The following is a 23,955-nucleotide window of genomic DNA, read 5'->3' on the forward strand; positions in this document are numbered from 1 at the left end:
TCTGCTAATGGGTGTGTTGTGCTCCTGTGTTGCTAGTTGTTTGGCCTAGGGTGTCCAGCACTGTAGCTTGCTGGCCATTGAGTGGAGCTGGGTCCTCACTTTGAGATGGATATCTCTGAGAGAGCTCTCGCCATTTGATATTACGTGGCTCTGGGAGGTGTCTGTTGGTCCAGTGTCCTGAACTCAGCTCTCCCACCTCAGAGGCTTAGGCCTGAAACCTGGCCGGAGCACCTAGACCCTGTCAGCCACATGGCTCTGAAGAAAGGGATGAAAAAAAAGAAAGAAAAATAAAATTATGTTATTAAAATAAAAAATAAAATATATATTATTAAAAATTAAAAAGTAATAAAAAAAGAAAGAAAGAAGAGAGCAACCAAACCAAGAAACAAATCCACCAATTATAACAAGTGCTAAAAAGTATACTAAAAAAAATCCCAAAAACCAACAGAAAGAACCCTAGGGCAAATGGTAAAAGCAAAGCTATACAGACAAAATCACACAAAGAAGCATATACATACACACTCACAAAGGGAGAAAAAGGAAAATATTATATATATATATATATATATATATATATATAAAGGGAGAGAGCAACCAAATCAATAAACAAATCTACCAATGATAATAAGCTCTAAATACTAAACTAAGATAAACATAAAACCAGAAACAAATTAGATGCAGAAAACAAACCCCAAGTCTGTAGTTGCTCCCAAAGTCACCACCTCAATTTTGGGATGATTCGTTGTCTATTCAGGTATTCCACAGATGCAGGGTACATTAATTTGATTGTAGAGATTTAATCCACTGCTCCTGAGCCTGCATGGAGAGATTTACCTTTCTCTTCTTTGTTCTCACAGCTTTGGATTTGGCCCTGCCTCTGTGTGTGGGTCGCCTGAGGGAATCTGTTCCCCGCCGCGACAGGACAGGGTTAAAGTAGCTGCTGATTTGGGGACTCTGGCTCACTCAGACCAGGGGGAGGGAAGGGTATGGAATGCGGGGTGAGCCTGCAGCAGTGGAGGCCCACATGACTTCACAACAGCCTGAGGTGCGCCATGTGTTCTCCCAGGGAAGTTTTCCCTGGATCACGGGACCCTGGCAGTAGCAGGCTGTACAGGCTCGCAGGAGGGGAGGTGTGGATAGTGACCTGAGCTTGCACACAGTTGTCTTGGTGGTTGCAGTGGCAGCCTTAGCATTTCATGCCCATCTCTTGGTTCTGTGCTTGTAGCCATGGCTCGCGCCCATCTCTGGAGCTTGTTTAGGTGGTACTCTGAATCTCCCTCCTCGTGCACCCCAAAACAATGGTCTTTTGCCTCTTAGGCAGTTCCAGACTTTTTCCTGGACACCCTCCCGGCTAGCTGTGGTGCACTAGCCCCCTTCAGGCTGTGTTCATGCAGCCAACCCCAGTCCTCTCCCTGGGTTCTGACTTCCGAAGCCCAAGCCTCAGCCTCCAGCTCCCACCCGCCCCAGCAGGTGAGCAGACAAGGCTTTAAGGCTGGTGAGTGCTGGTGGGCAGTGATCCTCTGTGCAGGAATCTCTCCGCTTTGCCCTCAGCACCCCTGTTGCTGCGCTCTCCTCCGTGGCTCCATAGCTTCCCCCACCCCGACCCACTGTCTCCGCCCTTGAAGGGTTTTCCTAGTGTGTGGAAACTATTCCTCCTTCACAGCTCCCTCCCAGATGTGCAGGTCCCATCCCTATTCTTTCGTCTCTGTTTTTTCTTTTTTCTTTTGCCCTACCCAGGTATGTGGGGAGTTTCTTGCCTTTTGAGAAGTCTGAGGTCTTCTGCCAGCGTTCAGTAGGTGTTCTGTAGGAGCTGTTCCTCAAGTAGATGTATTTTTGATGTACTTGTGGGGAGGAAGGTGATCTCCACATCTTACTCCTCTGCTGTCCTGAAGCTATCCGCATGTGTCTTTTGGAATTATGGTTTTCTCTGGGTATATGCCCAGTAGAGGGATTGCTGGGTCCATCCTTTTTAAATATGTTCTTTCTGATACTAACAGTCCTCTGAAATGAATAACAGAGTACTGCTTTATAAATACTAATTACTGGCAGAAGGACATATGCTGGATTGTATTATTTAATTACAAGAGGCAATGTGTCCCCCTCTCTGCCTTATTAAATGATGACTTTACTCTTACTCCCAGATAAGCATTTTTACTATAAGCATGATACGTTGAGCCCAAAATATAATGAGCTGTGTCTGGTTGATTTGGAGTACATCATTTGCCATAACATATGCTATTCTTACTAATCATTTTCTTCTCCCCATTTTTCAGAACAAATACAGTCAATTCATATTAGGCATTAGCCTTTCTTATTTTTGGCCTTTATTTCTTCTGAGTAATTTTGGCCTCTGGTAAACTAGTTTCAATAAACTTTCTGAGATCAGCTTCATGAACCAGGAGGCCTAGACTGGGTCAATATGATTCCAGTTATCTGAATCAAAAATGGAAAAAGTCAGTCAGATGCTTATCCTGCATACTGCCAAACATCTGGTTGTATTTCGAAACATTCTTTAACAAAACATGTGAACGATTGACATTTTTCACTTCTTATGTATCTGTCTGTTGGAGTATAAAGGCAACCTTGATAAGTTACTACATAAGAGAAAAAAAAAGTGTAGTAAGGTTATTATAGTTTCTAGAAAATATAGCGTGATTTTATCAGCATGAAAATGCTAAATTTATTTTTTATTGTAACATGTTGAATTTTCCTTTCTAAAGAATCTAATATGACTGCCTTGTTGAATGTCAGAATGATCTACTTTGGGGGGTAGCTAAAAGCTATTTTGAGTAGAAACCTAGAGATATAAAATTAAATTAGGCAAGGCAACACTCCATGGCCCTATATATTAATGTTGGCAGAAGGTAAATCTGCACTGCTGATGGAAGCTGGCTCATTATATGTGCTCTTTCTTGAGTCTTCTGCTGTATTAGATGAATGAATAGTTAATAAAATAAAAATTAATTTATTTAGAATTGAAAAGTATTTGGAACTCTGATTATGACATTACAGTCAAGTTGTAAAGTGAAAAAAAAAATACTTTCTTAAAGATGAGTAAGGCCAGACACTATAAAACTCTTGGAGGAAAACATAGGCAGAACACTCTTTGACCTAAATCTTAGCAAGATCTTTTTTGACCCACCTCCCAGAGTAATAAGAATAAAAACAAAGATAAACAAATGGGACATAGTTAAACTTAAAAGCTTTTGCACAACAAAGGAAACCATAAACAAGATGAAAAGACAGCCCACAGAATGAGAGAAAATATTTCCGAATGAAGCAACTAACAAAGGATTAATCTCCAAAATATACAAACAGTTCATGGAACTCAGTATCAATAAAAACAAACAACCCAATCCAAAAATGGACAGGAGACCTAAATAGACGTTTCTCCAAAGAAGACGTACAGCTGGCCGATGAACACACGAAAAGATTCTCAACATCACTAATTATTAGAGAAATGCAAATCAAAACTACAATGAGGTACCACCTGACACCTGTCAGAATGTCCATCATCAAAAAATCTATAAACAATAAATGCTGGAGAGGGTGTGGAGAAAAGGGAACCTTCATGCATTGTTGGTGGGAATGTAAATTGATGCAGCCACTATGGAGAACAGTATGGAGATTCCTTAAAAAACTAAATATAGAATTACCATATGACCCAGCAATCCCACTACTGGGCATATACCCAGAAAAAAACCGTAATTCAAAAAGACACATGCACCCCATTGTTCATTGCAGCACTATTTACAATAGCCAGGACATGGAAGCAACCTAAATGTCCATCAACAGAGGAATGGATAAAGAAGATGTGGTACATATATACAACAGAATATTACTCAGTCATAAAAAGGAGCGAAATTGGGTCATTTGTTCAGACTTGGATGGACCTAGAATCTGTCATACAGAGTGAAGTAAGTCAGAAAGAGAAAAACAAATATCGTATATTAACACACATATGTGGAATCTAAAAAAAATGGTACAGACGATCTTATTTACAAAGCAGAAATAGAGACACAGACATAGAGAACAAATATATAGATACCAAGGGCGAAAGGGGGGGTGGGATGAATTGGGAGATAGGGATTGACATATATACACTATTGATACTATGTATAAAATAGCTAATGAGAACCTACTGTATAGCACAGGGAACTCTACTCAGTGCCCTGTGGTGACCTAAATGAGAAGGTAATTCAAAAAATAGGGGATATATGTATACATGTAGCTGATTCACTTTACTGTACAGTATAAACTAACACAATATTGCAACTATACTCCAATAATTTTTTTTAAAAAATAAAGAAGGAACACTTTAGACTCTTGAGAGGTTTTTAGTGATGTGTATGTGTGTTACAACTTTTGAAAATCTAGTATTAGCTTGAAAGGGTGAGTGAATGAGAAGTTTGAACTTGGTATAAAAAGTAATATGAAAACATAGAAAGAACATTAAATTAGCAGGTGGGAGACCTACAGTCTGATTAAAGATATCCTTTGACTTGATGTAAAGTTCTTAGAAAAGTCATTTTCCATCTCTGGGATACAGATTCCTCAATAATAAATGAGGGTGTTTGATTATATGATCTCCAGAATCTGTTGTTATACTAAAATTCAAGGATATATTCAAAAATTATCGTTAAGTAGTTCTAATGTTATACTATAAGTAATAATGAAATACAATCTATTTATGAAATTCAGATTTTGTAAGCTGGATTTTTAAGAAAATATCTCTTTGTGAAGAATGACATTTTCCCATGAATTAATAACTCAAAAAATGTATGATTCAGAATTCTACCAAAGTATTGCACTGTATCTTTAAGGTCCAAGAGAGATCTATTTCTATGCCTTACAACCAGGATCGTGTACATCGTGTCAAGTTCTCTTCAAGGTATATGTCTCTTATTTCTATACTCAGATTACTCTGATTTACTGTCATATGGGAAATTAAAGCTTATTTATTTGATACTAAGTTCTGTGTGAATTCAAAACTAAAATATTAATGACAACATAGTCATCAATGATATCACCGGCCTATATTTAAAACCTTAAAACTGCAACAATCCATTAACTAGATCTTTCACCTTTGGACATACTGCAATCTCAGTGTTATTTAGTTTGATGATTAGCTGGTAACATTCACAATTTAATAACAGAAACAACAGTGAATTCTTGGACAGCGTTCAATTAGTAATTTACAATAAAAAGATGTGAAATTTCATGTGTATCATGTACACTTCAATTGCATGATATTTGTGATGTACTACATGGTAAAACACACACACAATCGCTAACCTCAGAAGCTAATGCCACAGAATGGGCAAACCTAAAATAACCTATAGGGAAAATCAAATCTAAAACTCAATATTATAGCAATATTTTATACCAGTCACTGTAATTTTTAACTCTGTAATATTGATAATCTTCAGTAATTTTAAAAGATCATGTTTCATCTTTTAGATGTATGCAATGTATTATATTTGAATGCTAAATTTTAATTTAGATGTTCCTTGAAAATCATACCCCTTCCAAATCCAACTCATAGTGGAGAGAACTTAACCTATATTCATTCACTCAGTCATTCAGTAAATACTTATTGAGTACTTACTGTATTCAAGATTCTGGACAGTATGGTCAGATGGCATAGAGCTGATAGTATTTAGTATGTATATTCTTATCTTATTATTCTTTAAAACCCCCATGTATTTGTGTCCTTAGATTTAACTGGTGTGCAGAAATCTTGAAAAATTTTAAAGCAAGATTGGGAACTTTCTCTTACTATGAGTTCAGTGAATGAGTTGTCATGATCCTTCTGACAACAAAGGGGGAGAAATCAGTTTAGTTTTGTGTATGTGTTTTGGTATCATGGGGTATGATATAAAATCAATATAACTTAAGCATGGGGTATATAAAAATCAATATTTCTATTAAACTGGAATTGGTTGTTCTTATTACAAAAATGGGTTTTGAATTTATGAATTGCAAACATATTTACTTTAAATATGGTTATATTTATGAATTTAACTGAAACTTGAGTCTTTCCTGAAATTTGGGGTCATAGAAAAGACTCTTGTCTGTTCTAGGCCTAAATCAATAACCAAAGTCCTTCCTATATAGAAATTCCAAAGCAGCTATAAAATTTAGCAGCACTGGTCCAAAGAAACTTTCTAAATATTCCCTGAATTTGAATAGTGAAAACTAAAGCATCCTATCTATTTATCCATATATCTAAATTAGGAACAGGACATTAAAAAACACAAATTCCAAGCATTTGAAATCAGAATTATAATAGTGGAATATTTAATAGTGGAATTTTATATAAAAATAACTTCGTTTTGATCATGCTAAAATACTCACATACACTATAAATTTATGTTTCTCGCTGTTTTACCCAGGTAGCAATAATGTCTGAATATTAGCTTAAAGAAATTTCATAGGAATTTTTAGAAATAAATATGATATGTGAAGGAAACATACTTGTATAGAGACAATTTTTTATATTTTGGAAATTGTTTATCTCTTCTAGATAAAATAGCGGATTTGGGGAAATTGGAAAATATTACTTAAGCTCTACTTCTTTTTAGTTTGATATATACCCATATACTTAAAACTTTTGTTGGTCTTGATGTGGAGTTGTACATTCCCTTTATGAATGTTAGGACGTGGCACATGCTTTTCTGTCTTTTCATTAGTGCTCCTCAGCGGTCTCTTTCGGAACAAGCTCAGAAGCCCATTGACATCAGACAAAGAAGTTCGCAAAATCCTCAGAATTGCCCAGCAGCATCAGGTGATTCAAAGCACAAAGTTTAAACAGTCAAAACGGAGTTAATGTTTAATAGTTTATTTTGCAAAAGTTAAGAAAGAATTTCAAGAAGGAATGAATCAATAGTGTCAGGGAGGCCAAGTAGGATTAAGACCAGGAGGCCATTGGATTTGGCAATTAGGTGATCAGTGATGACCTTTGAGAAATGGAAAGTAATTTTTCTGAAGTTTCTTCTTTCAGTTGGGCAGTAGTTAAGAATGTGTCTAGGGAGGCGGGAGGGGGGGTTCAGCTTTAGTTTCTATACCATGTGTGAAAAATATGGGAAAGGAATTTGAGAGAGCCTTCTACAACAGGCTAAAATTTATAGGCAATCTTTAGAATATTGAAATATTAAATGGAGTAGTTGTGGGCATGTGTTTTATTTATCAGTTTGTTATTTCACCTCCCCAAAGTAAGATATATACAGTATCTCTTAAATGTTAAAAATTAATGTAGTTACTCAAGATGAAAAATTAATCAATAAAATCATAGAAAATAACTTTACAAACTGTGATATGAATTTCAAATAAGTATTATATTTTATGATGTACTTTTGAGAGAGTTTAAATGAATTATAGATTTGTGAAATATCAGATAAACAAAGTGAAAAGTTATGCCTTGGGTCATAAAATCTGTCACTATCTACTTTTAAGCAATTCAAATAAGTTAAGTAAGGGAAAAATGCCTGACTGAGTCCCCAAGTCATCTGTAAAATATAGCATATAGATTTTATTAAAATGTCAATAATTAAATGGATATATAGGTACACTGTATGAAAATCAGATAGTCGAAGACCTGAATTTTAAAACCCCATTCTTCTTCTTAGGAGACTCAGATAATGGCATAATTCTTTTAAATGGTAGTGTCCCCTTGTGCAGAAATATTATCTTGTGAGAAATAAGATAAGCCTGTATGAAGAGAAACTTTAGGACTTTTTTCCCCAGAATCTTTCTGGTTTGACTAGGGTTAATTTTGCTAATACTGAAGAAACAACTAAAACTTTAAGGTTTATTCATATTGTATATTTTGAAATAAGGAAACTCTGGACCAGGCCCCAAAGCATTTATGAACAGTGGTGGGAGGGAGAAAGGGAGAGTATCTGTGTAGATAATAGCTAAAGTTCTTTTTAGCTCTAAAATTATATTATTTTATTGTGTGTGCTACATAGATGATTTGAAGTTCCCATGAGACTGCGTACTTCATGATGCAGGAAATCAGAACACCTACTACAAATTTGCCTCAAAACCTCAGACATTCACGCAAACTTCTTACTTAACCTAATGACACACCAAAAGACCTGAGAGAAAATAGTTTCCTACGGAAAGATAATAAATTGCAAAAGTACAACAGTGTCAGAAGATGTGAACACAAATTGTAAGATGTGTTCAGTACAATATTCTCAAAAGATAGAAATGTTTTCAAATACATGCTTTTTGGAGTTCTAGTGTCAATACTTTGGCTATATATCAAGGCTGCAAATAAAAGAGGGATAGTACTATTTATCTTCAAATTCCAAGCACACAAAAACAATAAAAAGGGACTTGAGAGTCCCCTTAGTGAAGCTTTTTTTTTTTTTTTTTTTTGTGGTATGCGGGCCTCCCCCTGTTGTGGCCTCTCCCGTTGCGGAGCACAGGCTCCGGACGCGCAGGCTCAGCGGCCATGGCTCACGGGCCCAGCCGCTCCACGGCATGTGGGATCCTCCCAGACCAGGGCGCGAACCCGGTTCCACCTGCATCGGCAGGCGGACGCGCAACCACTGCGCCACCAGGGAAGCCCCTAGTGAAGCTTTTTTTCTAAGTACACTCACCCAGATCTACTGATCTTTGAGCCTAAATATTCTCACTCTATTTTAACCACAGATGTTATTTACTATACCATAAATCTTAATATCAAAAATCCAGACTTCTAATCCAGACAAATTTGCACTTTAAATGGAAGTATTTACACTATAGAAATGAGCTGTGCATTGTGCTACAACTAGCAAAGTGTGCCTATTAAAATTAAAACTAGGGCTTCCCTGGTGGCGCAGTGGTTGCGCGTCCGCCTGCCGATGCAGGGGAACCGGGTTCGCGCCCCGGTCTGGGAGGATCCCGCATTGCCGCGGAGCGGCTGGGCCCGTGAGCCGTGGCCGCTGGGCCTGCGCGTCCGGAGCCTGTGCTCCGCAACGGGAGGGGCCGCAGCAGAGGGAGGCCCGCATACCACAAAAAAAAAAAAATGAAAATGAAGTTAAATTTTAAATTCAACCTCTCAGACACACTGGCCATATTTCAAATGCTCAATAGCCATGTGTGGATAGTGGCTACTGTATTGGACAATGCAGATACAGAACATTACTATTACTGCAGAAAGTTCTATTGCAGAGAGCTTCTATAGAAGGGTTCCTGGCTTTATAAAAAGGGCTAAGATTTGCCACTTTTCAGTTGTTCACTTCTCAACTGTATTGAAATACTTGAAGATATATCATTGAGTAGAAATTGGGGGATTAAGATTCAAGAGTCAACTCTCCTCTTGAAAGTTTTGTCTAATCTATCATCTTCTAATATACTGTTGGGCTATTTTTCTACTGGTTAGTATGGGAGGCCAGAAATACCACCCAGCCCTTCCTATTCTTGATACATTCTCTGTTTTTCATGGGACTATCTGTATACCAGTCTTACTATGTACCTTGTTACACAGATAGAGAGAAATACCTAGCAAGTGTACACTTAATACCGAAAACAAAAAAGCCATGCAGGTCTAACAGAACAAACCTTGAGCCTATCATTGCCTGTGAAAACAGACCATAGGATCTTAGCCGCATAAGAATTTATCAAGTGATATCTCCAGAATGGAAAGAGGCTACAAGAAAAGTACCAAGGGATTGAACTGGTACACTATAAAAATGAAGTCAATGGCTGTGATCACAACTGTTACTAATGTCTTTTTGGCATTCCACAGAATCTTCTTCTGAGGAAGAGAGCCCTGTGACCAGAAGGAGGTCCCAGTCATCACCACCTTATTCTACTATTGATCAGAAGTTGCTGGTTGACATCCATGTAGGTTTCCATCTTAACTCTTAATGCATTTATATCTGTTCTTTTTAATTTTCAATTTCTTTTAACTTACATATTTTCATCTTCACTCGAGGGAAAGGCTAAAGTGTTCAGTTTTTAAATTAATCTTTCAAATATATATTTGTATTGGTATGTCAGTATGCAGAATATGAAATCTAGAAATTAAATTTAATCAATGTAAAACATTTAATGTAAAATGTTTTGTAATGTAAAATATAAAAACATTTAATCGATCATAAAATATTTTACTTTCACATTCTTGTGTCAGAACATATTCAGGAGAGGAGTGATAAAAAGCTATTTGTAGAAGCTAATCTCAAATTAAGGAGTAAGGTTTAGATGCTCAGTTTTTGTCTAGTATCATTTCGTGGATGATGAGGCAATTCATAAAGATAAAACATTTAGTGAAAAATAAAATGCCTTCTAATTTCATAAATAAAAAGGCCTTCTAATTATTTTTGCAGTGTGCTTTCAGATCATTCTGTTCTACTTTTGTAATTACCTCTACCCTACTACACATACACCCCTTTCAGATTGCTCAGAGGTTACTTATAGGACACATACCGTACTTAAAGGTGAATTTATATTAATTTACTTCTTGAAGTGTTTACATTACTTTAATACAACCTATGTTATATAAAACTAGAGCTGGGAAATTAACATATCCATTTTAAGAGCTAATCCCAATATCAAAGGATAAAACAAAAGGAAAAAAGTGACTGTCTTCTCTAGAATGTTAAATCATCTGTTCTCTTCTCCAGCACCAAAACCAAATGTCTAGTTCTCAGCAGATAAGTAGGACTAATATAAAACAAAGTGAGTAAATTTTGCCCTGTGTGATCCAGAAAGGCCATTAATGATCATAGCCTGAGGTTTGGGTTTTGGCAGCTCATCCTCACAAAAATGTTGGCTCTATATAGTGAGTGAACATCTTCATTTCAATTGAAAATACATTTTAAAATATTATCAACCTGGAAGCTTTCCAATCTAGAAGAAAATGAAAGGCTACTAGAGACTACATTAACCTTTCTTGTGCACACAGGTTCCAGATGGATTTAAAGTAGGAAAAATATCACCCCCCGTTTACTTGACAAATGAATGGGTAGGCTATAATGCACTCTCTGAAATCTTCCGGAATGATTGGTTAACTCCTGCACCTATCATTCAGCCACCTGAAGAGGATGGTGATTATGTTGAACTCTATGATGCTGGTGCTGATACTGATGGTGATGATGATGATTCTAATGATGCTTATGAAGATACTTATGACCATGACAATGGCTGTGATGAGTTGGATAACCAGGTTGATCAGGCTAATGATGCTGGTGAAGACCAAGATGATGATGACAATGATGAGGTTGTTGATGACAAAGGCAATAATTGTGATGATGCTCCTAGTTGGCCAAGGTTGGTTTTTCTGGATTACTTGCATTATCCATATTTTATAGTTTCAAAACTATTTGCATCTTTGGTTTACTTTCAAAATTTATTACCAAGAGGGTGAATGAATTGCACTTGCATGTTGGTAAATGGTTGATTTTCAACAATAGATTTTAAATTATTTTAATGCAAAACACTTAATTTTGCATTTCTTGTAATACTATATTTTATTAGCATTCAACTATTTATTAGGTTCTTTATAACTGGAATTGTCTGGGTGTTTCTGTTAAAATTAATGCTACTGAATCATTCTCCCCTGTAAAACACAATGAGTGTGAGAAATGGGCTGACAAATTAAGTAGTGTGCCTATTAATAATTGTAAGTTGAAGCCCTGATGTTTGTGAACAAAATCTCTAAATTTGCTGAGAAAAATGAAGTGCAAATATGATACTCCCTTGATAGTTTTAAGCTCCAACTTACTAACATAGCATTATCCTTGGGATTCTGAAAACTGCTGTAACTAAATTCACTGCTCGTTCAATTTTATCTTCTTATAGAGTAGCTGCTCAAAGTGGTAATATTTAGTGAAGTAGTGTTTTTGGCATACCACCAGTATGCTATATATATATATAGTTACTTTTTCCTGCCCTATAAGCAGCCAGTGTGTTCTTATTTACATGTGCTTATGGTTTGTATTTAAACTGCTCTCAAAGGTGATTCATTAATATAGTATATTTTTAGAAAAATAATTAACAGTGGGAGAATTGTTTGCTTTATAATATTGAAATCCATATTTTGTTTTTTTAATTTTCAAATGTTACTGGGGATATACATGACAGAATAGACTACAATTCATTCAACATTTTTTCTTTTTTGCCAACTAAAAAACTACCAGGAATTCCGTTCTCAAATTCATTTGCTTTTAGAATTATCATGGGTACATATTTATGTTGTCCCTTATGCAAAAGATCATTGAGACATTTTGCTAAGCTTGGTGTTCTTAGCAAATAATTAAGTGACTATCTTAATGAGATCTATATTACTGAACTTCCAGGTGATAATAGTAGAACAGTCAATGGAAATCTGTTGCAAAGCGGACAATACACATGGTAGAAAATAAAGGCATGTGTTTAAATTAACATAAATTACATATATTATAAGAATTATTTAAATATGTTGTGGTTGAACCAAAAATATGGGCTTAATCATTCATGTGGCTGTGAAGTTGCTAATGCATGAAGTAGTCTACGGTTTAAGAAAATAAAACATATTATTGCTACTAACCTAACACATGTTCCTAATAAAGGATGCAAGTTCTCTTCCATCTGCTATCCAAATGCAGCCAGGGAATTGACAGTGGTTATGGTGTTAATTCAATATTTAAGATTGACAAGACATAGGGACATTTTTCATATCTATATCATACCAGTAGTGTTCACATAGAACAAAAACATGCCTGGAGATAGTACATATGTGTAAGGCATACTAATTTTGTTTCATTTGTTGACTTTCAAATATGTTTTTGTTGGGTGGTTTTCTATCATTAATTGGATCTTGTTATCAGGTCAAGCTGTGGCAGAGGTGGAAGCTACAAGCAAGATGGTAAAGATGGAAGTGATGGAGGGGAAGGAACTTTCAGCAGCAATGGAAGCCAGAGAGCTAGTAGAAGCCACGGAGGCAGAACAGCCATTGGGGGCAGTGCAGCCATTGGAGACCATGAAGGACACAGAGCCAATACAGGCAGTGGAAGAAGAGGCAAAGAGGGTAATGGAAATGAGGGAGTCAGTGGAACCAATGAAGAGCGTGAAGCCCTTGAACTCAATGGAGAAGAAAATTGCTCAGAGATAGATGATCCAGTATTGGAGAGACCAGCATCCCAGGAATTTGAACATAAACCAGAGGTAATGCGCCATTTGAAAAGGAGAATGAACTCTTCTCCTTGTGAATGCGTTTATTCATGTGATATGTCATATTTCCAGCCATTACAAATATATTTTAAACTTCTATCCCAAAGCCTTAAAGATTTTTTAATTATAGCTGTAGATAGATCTTTATTTCTTCTAATTTGGATGGTTCCTGTTTTCTTCCAGGGACAAAAATATCTTATTTGTTTACCTTTATTACTCAGATCACATGCTTGGGATAGTGTCTCTTAACATATACATTTTCCTGGGAGGTTTTATTGTGATAAAATACACAAAACATAAAATTTTATGTTTTAACCATTTTTAAGTGTACAATTCAGTGGAATTAAGTACATTCACAATGTTTTACAACCATTACTACTATTCATTTCTGGAAATTTTTTATCATCTCAAACAAACAATTAACTCCCCATTATCCCTCCCCCCAGTCCCTAATAACCTCTATTCTACTTTCTGTGTAGGTACCTTATATAGGCAGAATCGTACAATATATATTTGTCCTTTTGTGTCTGTCTATTTCACTTAGCATAATATTTTTAAGGTTCATCCATTTTGTAGCATGTATCAGAATTTCCTTCCTTTTTAAGGCTGAATAATATTCTGTAGTATGAATATATCACATTTTGTTTATCCATTCATATGTTGATAGACACTTGGGTCGTTTTCACCTTTGGCTGCTGTGAACAATGGTGTACAAGTATCAGTTGTTGGAGTCCCTCTTTTTAATTCTTTGAGCTCTATACCCAGGAGTGGAATTGTTATCTTCTATTTTAACTTTTTGAGGAAGTGTTAGCACATACAATTTAAAACAGAAGTAGTGTACTGTGTTTAGACAATTATTTTGTCATTCACAAAATATTTACAGACTTTATAGATATGTTTTAAAATGCTCAAGTAGCTTCACATATGCTAGATAAATAGGAATTATCACAGAAATTTCCTGGAACACGTGGTTTTTGAACTAATTCTTGACAAATGGGGAGTATTGGGTATCTGAAAACAGAGATGAGATTCCAAACAAAGGAAAAATCATGTCAATTTACTTTCCCAGCCTACTGTCCTATCATAAATAGCTTAGAAGATGCCATGCTCTTTCATGAATTAGTGCCCATGTTCAAGCACTTTCCTTTGTCTATAAGCCTTCCCCTTACCTCTTCTCTGCTTGTGAACTAGTCATCCTTCATGATCCAACTCATATATCATCTTTGACTTCCCAAGGCAGAATTACACACCCCTTCATCTGCACTTGCAAGCATTTTGCCCATCGTTTTATTTTAGTACTTATGACTTTGTAGTTTATTTATTTGTTTACTTGCTCTTCTGTCACGATAGATTGTAAACTCTTAAAAGGCAGGAACTATTCTTAATCCATCCTTGATTACTTTTCTTTACCTACTCACACAATCCCAGTGTCCAACCTAGGGCTTCATCTATGGCAGGCATACAGTAATTATGGAAGAAATCAATGAAGGCATGAAACAAAGAAAACAAGGAAGGAGGAAACTCCCTAGATGGTTTCCAATGGGCAAGCAACATCAGTGGGAAAGTATCTATGTCTGCCTCTCTATATGTCTATCTGTCTATCTACCTATCTATCTATCTATATATTTTTCCATCCATCCATCTATCCATCCATCCATCCTACCTACCTACCTAACTGCCTACCTACTTATCTTAATTAAAGACATTAAAACAGGATGTCCCAGCACAGTTTTCATAGCACCCCTGGGTATCTCCAGTTATCTTAAGAAATATTTTTGACATTTACAGAGTGAATGGATCTTCTTTTTATTTTAATTTTAAAAGGACATGTTGCCATACAACACTTTTGTGGCAGGAAAGGTCATAAAAACAAGTCTTTGACAGGGCAGCACAGCTGTCTCAATCACTGTTTAGAAACAAAGAAATGCTTATCAGCAAACAGGCTTACCAAAAACTGTTGGTATGTTTTTCCACAGGATATGGCATCCCACATAATTTCTGTCACATTTTGTGACTTTTATCCTTGAATTTCTTCTCTGTAAGTTAATGGAATCTGGCTAAATTTTCACTGAAGCATGTTCACACTCTTGAATTTGTGTTAGTTGATTTTCCATCATTAGCTTTGTCATTTGACAAAATGGAATTGAATCTACCATAGCATAGCTGAATGTAAGCTTTGGAATCAAACAGACTTTGGCTTCAAACTCTGATCCTCTTAATTACCTCTATGACCTTGAATAAATTATATAACCTCGCTAAGCTTTAGTTTCCTTGTAAGTAAAATGGAGATAATCTTACTTACATTTTGGGTTGTTGCAAGGATTCACAGCAATATGTAAATAAGATGCCTAGCAGGGTATCTAATGCATAGTAAAAATTCCACAAATTTTAGGTCCGTAAATTATACAGCTAAGGAGTTCATGCTCCTTGAATTTCTACTTTGGCATCAGTTGTCTCAATATAGGTTAGTTATTTCTTTTCTGATAACATTGTTGAGTTCTACTGGTAAATGTGGATTTTATAAGGATAAAGCATGATAAGATGTTACAAATTTTGTATTCTCTTTTTCAAATGACCCCTAGGCATATCATATTTCTCTCACTGTTAATTTCCTAATAAAGTCAAAATAAATTTTTAATCATCTTTTAGGAGTCAGGTGGTAGAAGTGAAGCCTCAAATGCCGTTGCCTCAGGCGCTGCACCTGCAGCACCTGGTGATGAGAATGACACTATGGACATATCAGAAGTATCAACAGAATCAGGTTTCTCTGCCAGCCACTCATCTCCTTCCAACGGTTCTGAAGGGACTGCAAATGCTGACTTTGCCAGTGCCATCTGTAAGTGTATTTAATATAATCTCCAAATGCTGCAGTCTGTTCACATATTAAATACAGTGTTTGACCACTGGTTCATTATCAGAAAAGAATCAAATCATTCTGATACTCAATTGACATAAATTCAGATGGATGTATATATATTTTTTTAAATCTACTCTTCACTTAGTCTTTATGGCACCTAAATTTGAGCTACAGTTGAGAAAGTGGGTCCCTCATCTGGATTTTACTTGCAGTCTAATCACAGTAACTTGAAGTATATTCATATACAGAAATGTATTCTGACCATCTTGATTTGTGTTAACTGATGGTTTAGGATTGATAGAAAGTATAGCTCTAATAAAAAAAATACAATAAAGGAAAATGAATTTTTCTAAGCTATGTCTCCTTTGTGGGAACACTCAAGCGCATATGGTGTAAGTTCTCTCAATATCTTCTCTTCACAGTATATGCTGGATTAGTGGAAGTACCTGAGAAATCATTTAAGCAACCCTCTGAAGTCAATGTTAACCCATTCTATGTCTCTCCTGAATGTAAAAAACCACTAATCCACATGTATGAAAAGGAATTCACTTCTGAGATCTGCTGTGGTTCTTTGTGGGGTGAGTTTGGTTTCTTAAAACTGAGTTGTTATATTTTAAAGAATATATTTTTATCTATATAGCAAACTTGTGAAAAATCATAGATGTAAACATGTGTTTGCTATTGAAAAACCATTTCCAAGTATATACACATATACACATACATATACACACACAGTAGTTAACTTGCTTATTTATTTATTTGCTGATTTATTTTTACTCAATGCAGTTTGCTGTTTGAATTACTCCCTACCCTTTTTATTCTGTTTATCTTTACGGCCCGAATTAACTTGGCTAAAATATAAAATTGGACTAGGTTATGATTATTTGAAAATTCAAGCTTAGTATTTTTAATTTGGGCAGAATGCAACATATAATACCTAATGAGATATTACAAGAAATTTCTTCAGGTTCTTGTTTTAAAAATATCTTGAGGATTTGTAGAGAAAGTTCCTTGTGTAATATCTTAACTTTGATAGACTTTTTCAACCCTTTGTTCCAGAAGAATTATAACCACATTGGCAATGCTGAGACAATATTTTACCTCAAGCGGGTCTGAATCATAAATGAAACAGAATAAATGAATGCAAGGAAGGGAAAAATCCAAAATAAATGCCAACCTCCTACCTTCAGTTTCATAGACTTTGCTTAATGTATGATTGAACAGGAGACAGAATTTTAAATTAAAAATAGAGCAGTGTAGCAAACATTATGGTTATGTGGATTAAACAACTTGGAAAAAAATAAGCCATCCTCAAAGTTCTACTAATATAATGTATTGGATAACAAGAAAGCAAAGTTTACTTCATTATCATTTCAGTCAGGCAACTACCCAGAGATGAACTTAATGTCTAGTAACTCATTTTTATCATTTGTGGTTTTATATTTTGAAAAATAAAAGATTATAATATGTGTCAATGTGGTAGACCGAGATCCCCAAAATGGCTGCTGCCAGTGTCTCAGTCCTCAGGGGGGTCCCAGCTGCCTCATGCCTCTCCAGGGGGATTCTCTAAGAACAGCAGTGGTTCTGACCCAGGCATCTTTCACACTACTGCATCTGCCCTGCGTCATGCCACTTGGAGCATGTGAGATTTTGTGCATGCCCTGTAAGAATGAAATTTCATTTTCCTATAGCCCTCCAGCTCTCCTGAACATAAGCCCCACTTGATTTTCAAAGGCAGATGTTCTAGGAACTCACCTTCCCAGTGCCAGACCCCCAGGCTGGGGAACCCAATATGGGTTTCAGACCCCTTGCTCCTTGAGGAGAACCTCTGTGGTTATGATATCCCTTTTGTTTATGAGTCATCAACCCTGAGGTGTGGGTCTTTACTAAACCACGTCTCTGCCACTCCTTTCCATCTTGTTGTGGCTCTTTCTTTATGTCTTTAGTTGTGGAAAATCTTTTCTGCTAGTCTTCAGGTCATTCTGATAGACAGTTGCTCTGTAAATAGTTGTAATTTTTGTATGCCCATGGAAAGAGGCGTGTTCAGGGTCTTTCTACTCCATCTTGATCCTGACCCCCATTTGAAGGATATTCTAACTTTACTTCAATCTGCTATTTTAGTCTTCTCATTCAGTCTATAAACAGTGCTTCTATTAGAATGAATAGAGCCAGCACACAAATAACAGAGTGTAGGAGTGTAAATACATGAAAGTAGAAACTAATTTTATAGGCATTTAGCAATATAAGTTTTTTAATGTATGTGTGAACACAGAATCACTCAATTTAAAAACAATTTACGTGCAATTATTCTAAAAGCATTAAAACCATGTTACAGTTAGCAATGAGAAATCAACTGAATTGAAGACTTGATATATACTAGGCATCTTTTATATTTAATGGTAACTTTCAAAAAGGTTGATTGATTTTTATAAAGTTTGGGACACTACTAAAAGGTGCTGAGATATACATAAAGGTCTATTTGTGTGACGGCAAACAAGACACCAGCCAGTAGAATATTGCCAGAGGGTATTATCTTCAATATTTTAATGAAAATAAATTTGTTCTGTTGGCAGAGAATTCATTTTTACACAGAATGAAGTTAACATTAGCCTAAGATGATAAATGTCACCTTTACATAGATCAGCACACTGGAGTAGCAAAAATACTAGTATAAATTCAATTATAAAAATGTAATCTGAGCTAATATAGCACTTTTCTTTTTATATACTAATAGGAGTGAATTTGCTGTTGGGAACTCGATCAAATCTGTATCTGATGGACAGAAGCGGAAAGGCAGACATTACTAAACTTATAAAGCGAAGACCATTCCGTCAAATTCAAGTTGTAGAGCCACTCAATTTGCTGATTACCATCTCCGGTTTGTTTAAGAACTAAAATTAACTGAGTAATTATGCAGATAAATTAGGTTGCAAACTGGGCTAAAGACTTTCTCAAGTGAAAGTATTCATAGGAAAGCACTTTAAATATAAATTTTAATTGGGACACCAGGCTTTCCTACTTGTATTTTCTTACCTATTTACAATTTAAACTTCTGACTCTCCTTTGGTGTCTGGATATTTGATTGTAATGTACCTGTCCTAGGTCAGTGACAAGAAAAACCATGCCATTTGCATCCTTTCACGTCTTTTCTGAGTAGCCACCTACATCTTCACAACTCACAGCTTCACCCACCCATGCACACATGACCACACTAACCTCCACTATTTACCTTTCTTGTGTTAGAAGCAACAAAGAACAAAAAGGACAATAATTGGATAAAAATGAGACTCTGTTGTCTCTGCCACAGCTGTATAATAAGGGCCTACAGATAGGACTAGTAACAAGAATGGATCCCCTAAGATCTCTCCGTTCTTCCCACATAGTAGTTGAACTTCTTAGTTTTGGTCAATCAGATCCTGAACCTTGAAATATGAGAGACCAAGTATATGGATGTTAATAATTATTGTGATTACTAAACAGTACTTGGTATCAGGAAAGCACTAACATTAATGCCGACTTTAGGCCAAAAAATGACTGTTGAAAGATAAGGAAAAATTTTTTAAATGGTTTGACTGTAGAATAAAATTATGCTAATCACAGTAATTTTATGTGTTTATATACTTCCTGTCTGTACCTAATAACGATATTGCACATTAATTAATCATTATTTATAGTCCTAAATATGATTAACTTTGCTTTACGTTTTAGTTAGAGAAATCCTCTACAGATATACTAAAGTGTCATGATTTTTTGGTCATTCATTTATAATTGCTTGAGGCACACAGAAGCAACATTTAGTTTTTGAAAACATCTGGGTGGCTTACAGACTGCACATCTGGGTAACAGATTTCTTTACTTTTTATCCAGCTTTCTCTAACCCAAATGTTCTCTTTTTAATTCTTAAGTTTCTCTTAAATGTGGATTATTTTTGCTTCAAATAGTACTGAGAACGTCAGTATAGAAAGATATCTAATAGTTTGGAGTTCAGTTTTATTTTACCATTTGAGAATAGAATGGCAATAGATATAGATGCTTGAATTCTAACACTGCTCAAAAATGTTGTATAAAAATATATTTAAGATTAATTACATAAATGAGAATCTTATTGTTAGGCCCAGAAATCTTACAGTCATAAACCCTTAAAATGAATGTAAAGTCACTATATATGAAAAGAAATGTGTAATTTTAATGGCTTGTTTTTCTGAAGGAATTGTAGGAATTTGATGGGACTTACAGTTAGAAAATTAACATTAAAGATAGATTGGGCCGAGAAAAAAATAATGAAACTGTTCAGTTACTTCGTAAGTATACTGGAATGAAAGAGTACAAAGACCCATCTCACTGGCCCAGAATGCCTAACAAGCAATACACAAGACACCCTTCTCATATATACACACTACCAGAGATAGCTTCTGGGTCTCTGAATCCCAGAAAGGTCATGACTTAGATAAGAAGCTAAGATACAAATGAATGGATGGTGATTCTGTTGCCTGCACGGTGGCAGTCTTAACCTGTCCCAAAGAAGTATTTTACATTTACTTCTACATAGGTAGCTGGTAGACACTTCGGCTATCTCTTGGAAGTGAGAGACTGAGAGACTTTGCTATCACATTTCCAAACTCTAAAGGGAAGACTCTGATGCAACATAGATTTTTAAAAGTGCTTTTGTACTTTAATGAAAACATTTGGTTAAAAAGACAAAAATACTTTTACCTTTTTTGTTCTTCTAATATATTAAAAAATAGACTGAATTGAAACATTGTATCTTTTCTTATCTATCAGGCCATAAGAACAGACTTCGGGTGTATCATTTGACCTGGCTGAGAAACAAGATTTTGAATGATGATCCAGAAAGTAAAAGAAGACAAGAGGAAATGCTCAAGACAGAGGAAGCCTGCAAAGCTATTGATAAGTTGACAGGCTGTGAACACTTCAGTGTCCGTAAGTCTCATTTCATGTTTACTATAGCTATATAAATTTTGCTTCCCTTCATTTGGTGAAGAATATTATTGTGAAAGGCAAAGTAGAGAAAGAAAAGAATTTGCAACTTCAAATACAAAAATGAGTGAATTTCACTGAGGCACCTTTCAGGTCTTTTATGTCACAATCATGGCTGTTATTGAGAAAATATAGATTGACTGAAATAGCTATTGGAGTTAAGTTTGGTTCACTTTCTCACCTTTCTTCCCTTCCCAGTCACTCTAATTAGTTCATATGAACTGATATTTCTTCCTGCTTCTATCTAACTTCAATTATATAAATGGTGTTGATGTATCTTCAATAACCTACAAAGAGATTTATATGACATTATCTTTTCTTGGAACAGCAATAAAATAGGATCACATAATAATTCCTTTTTTCAAAATCAGAAAATCCCTCTTAATACTGACCAGGAAACTTAACCATGAGTCAAAAAGAAAATTCATCAGTTGTCTGCTGGCTCTCATTCCCACTGTCGATATTCATGAGTATAATTGCTAAATATTTCCTGTCCAATTACTGTGTTTTCATATCCCCTGTCTCTTCACAACCATCCACTGTGAAATGGAGTAACAAATCCAAGGTCTTAGAGTCCTGCTCTAATCTGTCAGCAACATGGAAGTAATGTTATCCAGTTCTTTCTGTTTCTGAAGCAAATCCCCTCTACTCTCAGCCTTTGTTTTCTTCTTTCCTCTTTACTAATTGCCTGTGAGGCAGAACTAGTGGCATAGGTAAGAGATAGCTGGAATCACATAATATGAGTTGTGGCAGTATATTTCTATACTGACTGACATTTTCTGTTCTGCATACAAAGAGCCTTTCCGAGGATAGGTTTCCATATGTGTGTACATATGTACACAAACACCAGTAAAGGTAGGAATGAACACCCAGACAACTTAGGCATCAAATAAATATACTACTTTCTTCTAGTTTTATGTATCACTAATTTCCTCCAAATCATATTACTTAAATGTGGTAGCCAGAGGTGAAAGATATTCCCAGATGTTAACCCAAAAGTTTATATAGCAGAACTGCCTCTTACTAACTTATCGAGTTTTTAGTTGAATAAGAGAGAGTTTACAAAGATAGTCACCTTGCAAATCTGTGCTTTTGGTAAACAGATGGACTAGTTTAGTCTAGTTTTCCTGGCTGACCGCATTCCAACCCATCCCAGCTCTCATAACAACCAATAACATTTGTCCTACTGACAGGTGGAACAGTAGCACCTTTACATAGGAGAACAACAACATAACCATATTTGCATGGCATTTTCATAGCCTTCCAAGGTCAACAAAATAATGGACCGACATCAATTACCGTCGTATATTAAAATTATTGGAATTATTTGCTTAACAAAAAATTCCTTTGCTTCTTGGGGGTTTATTAATCATGCTTCTTTGGCCTACTTCTGAACAGTTTTTTAAAAAAGAAAGCAAAGCTAGACTCAGAGACAGAGACACAGAATGAGAAAAAGAGAAAGAGAGAGGAAGGGAGGGGAGAGGAGAGAGAGAATTCGTATATATTAGTCTTAGATGAAGTCTGGCTAGCGAATACAGAAGCAGTGTCTCTGCCAAAGAAGCGGGGTTTTAGTGCAAATATAAATCTAGAAGTAGGACAAAATATTTCATGAGAGCCAGAAGGTCTAGCCAAGAGCAAGCATATACTTTTTATATATTTTTCTCTTTTTTAATAAAAAAAAGCTCTATTGAAATAATTTGCATATCATAAAATACACCCCATTAAAGTGTACAATTAAAGGGTTTAGGGTATGTTTATAGAGTTGTGTAACCGTCACCATGAGCTAATTTTCATCATTCCAAAAAGAAACCTCATGGCCATTAGCAGTCACTCCATATTTTATTCCTCTTACCTTATTCCCCTCATAGTCCTAAGTAGCTACTGATCTACTTTCTTTGCTGTGGATTTGTCTTTTTTCCACGATTTATTTAAATGGAATTATACATTATGTGGTCTTTTGTGACAAGCTTCTGTCACTTCGTGTAATGTTTTCAAGGTTCATCCATGCTGTAACCTGTTCAACATGTATCAGCATTCCTTTTTATTGCTGAATAGTATTGCATTGTATAGATATATCACCTTTTGTTTATCCAGTTTTTTATACATCCATTGTTTTATACATTTGTACTTTTTCCACTTTTTGGCTATTAGGAATAATTCTGCTATGAACATTTTCATACATGTCTTTGTACATTGGAGTGAATATTTTCTTTTCTCTTAGATAGTATTGCGAGAATATTTTTAAAAGTGACTGACAGAACTGTTTTACGTTGCCATAAGTATGAAAGCTCCATTTTTCTCTTCATTCTTACCAACACCTGTAAAAGTCAGTCTTTTGATCCTAGCCATCCAAGTGGGTATAACATGGCATCACATTATAGTTTTGATTTGCACTTCCCTGATGAATAATGTTGTTGAGCATCTTTTCAAGTGTTTATTGACCACTTGTATATCTTCCTTGGCATATTTATCATTTTGTTGTTGAGTTGTAAGTATTCTTTATATATTCTGGACATTAGACCTTTATCAGATATATGATTTGCAGATATTTATTCCCGTTCCATACTTTGTCTTTTCACTTTCTTGATAGTGTCCTTTGATATATAGAAAGTATTAATTTTAATGAAACCCAATTTATCTGTTTCTTTCTTTTGTCACTTATGCTTTTGGTGTCAAATATAAGAATCTATTGCCATGAAGGTTTATTCCTATATTTACTTCTAAGAGTTTCATAGTTTTAGCTCTTACATTTAGGTCTTTGATCCATTTCAAGTTAGTTTTTGTATATGGATTGAGGTAGGAGGTCCAATGCATTTTTTTGTACTTGGATATTCAGTTGTCATAGTACCATTTAATGAAGAGATTATTCTTTCCCTATTGAATAGTCCTGGCACCACTGACCATAAATGTACGGCTTTATCTGTAGACTTTCAATTCTACTCCATTGATCTATATGC

At 35.5% G+C, this 23,955-nt stretch overlaps 1 protein-coding gene across 1 annotated transcript in view; it reads left to right on the forward strand.

The window, feature by feature from the left end:
* NRK (Nik related kinase) overlaps positions 1–23,955 on the forward strand; it is a 142,379-nt gene that overhangs the window by 107,754 nt on the left and 10,670 nt on the right. Inside the window, exons 15-23 of the mRNA XM_007103212.2 lie at positions 4,824–4,891; positions 6,693–6,787; positions 9,740–9,837; positions 10,898–11,262; positions 12,801–13,137; positions 15,793–15,979; positions 16,423–16,578; positions 18,735–18,878; positions 20,783–20,941. Of these exons, the coding sequence (XP_007103274.2) occupies positions 4,824–4,891; positions 6,693–6,787; positions 9,740–9,837; positions 10,898–11,262; positions 12,801–13,137; positions 15,793–15,979; positions 16,423–16,578; positions 18,735–18,878; positions 20,783–20,941 (1,609 nt within the window). The remainder of the gene's footprint in view (positions 1–4,823; positions 4,892–6,692; positions 6,788–9,739; positions 9,838–10,897; positions 11,263–12,800; positions 13,138–15,792; positions 15,980–16,422; positions 16,579–18,734; positions 18,879–20,782; positions 20,942–23,955) is intronic.

This window comes from Physeter macrocephalus, chromosome 21 (genome assembly GCF_002837175.3).
Source record: "Physeter macrocephalus isolate SW-GA chromosome 21, ASM283717v5, whole genome shotgun sequence".
In the NCBI taxonomy this organism is placed as follows: Eukaryota; Metazoa; Chordata; class Mammalia; order Artiodactyla; family Physeteridae; genus Physeter; species Physeter macrocephalus.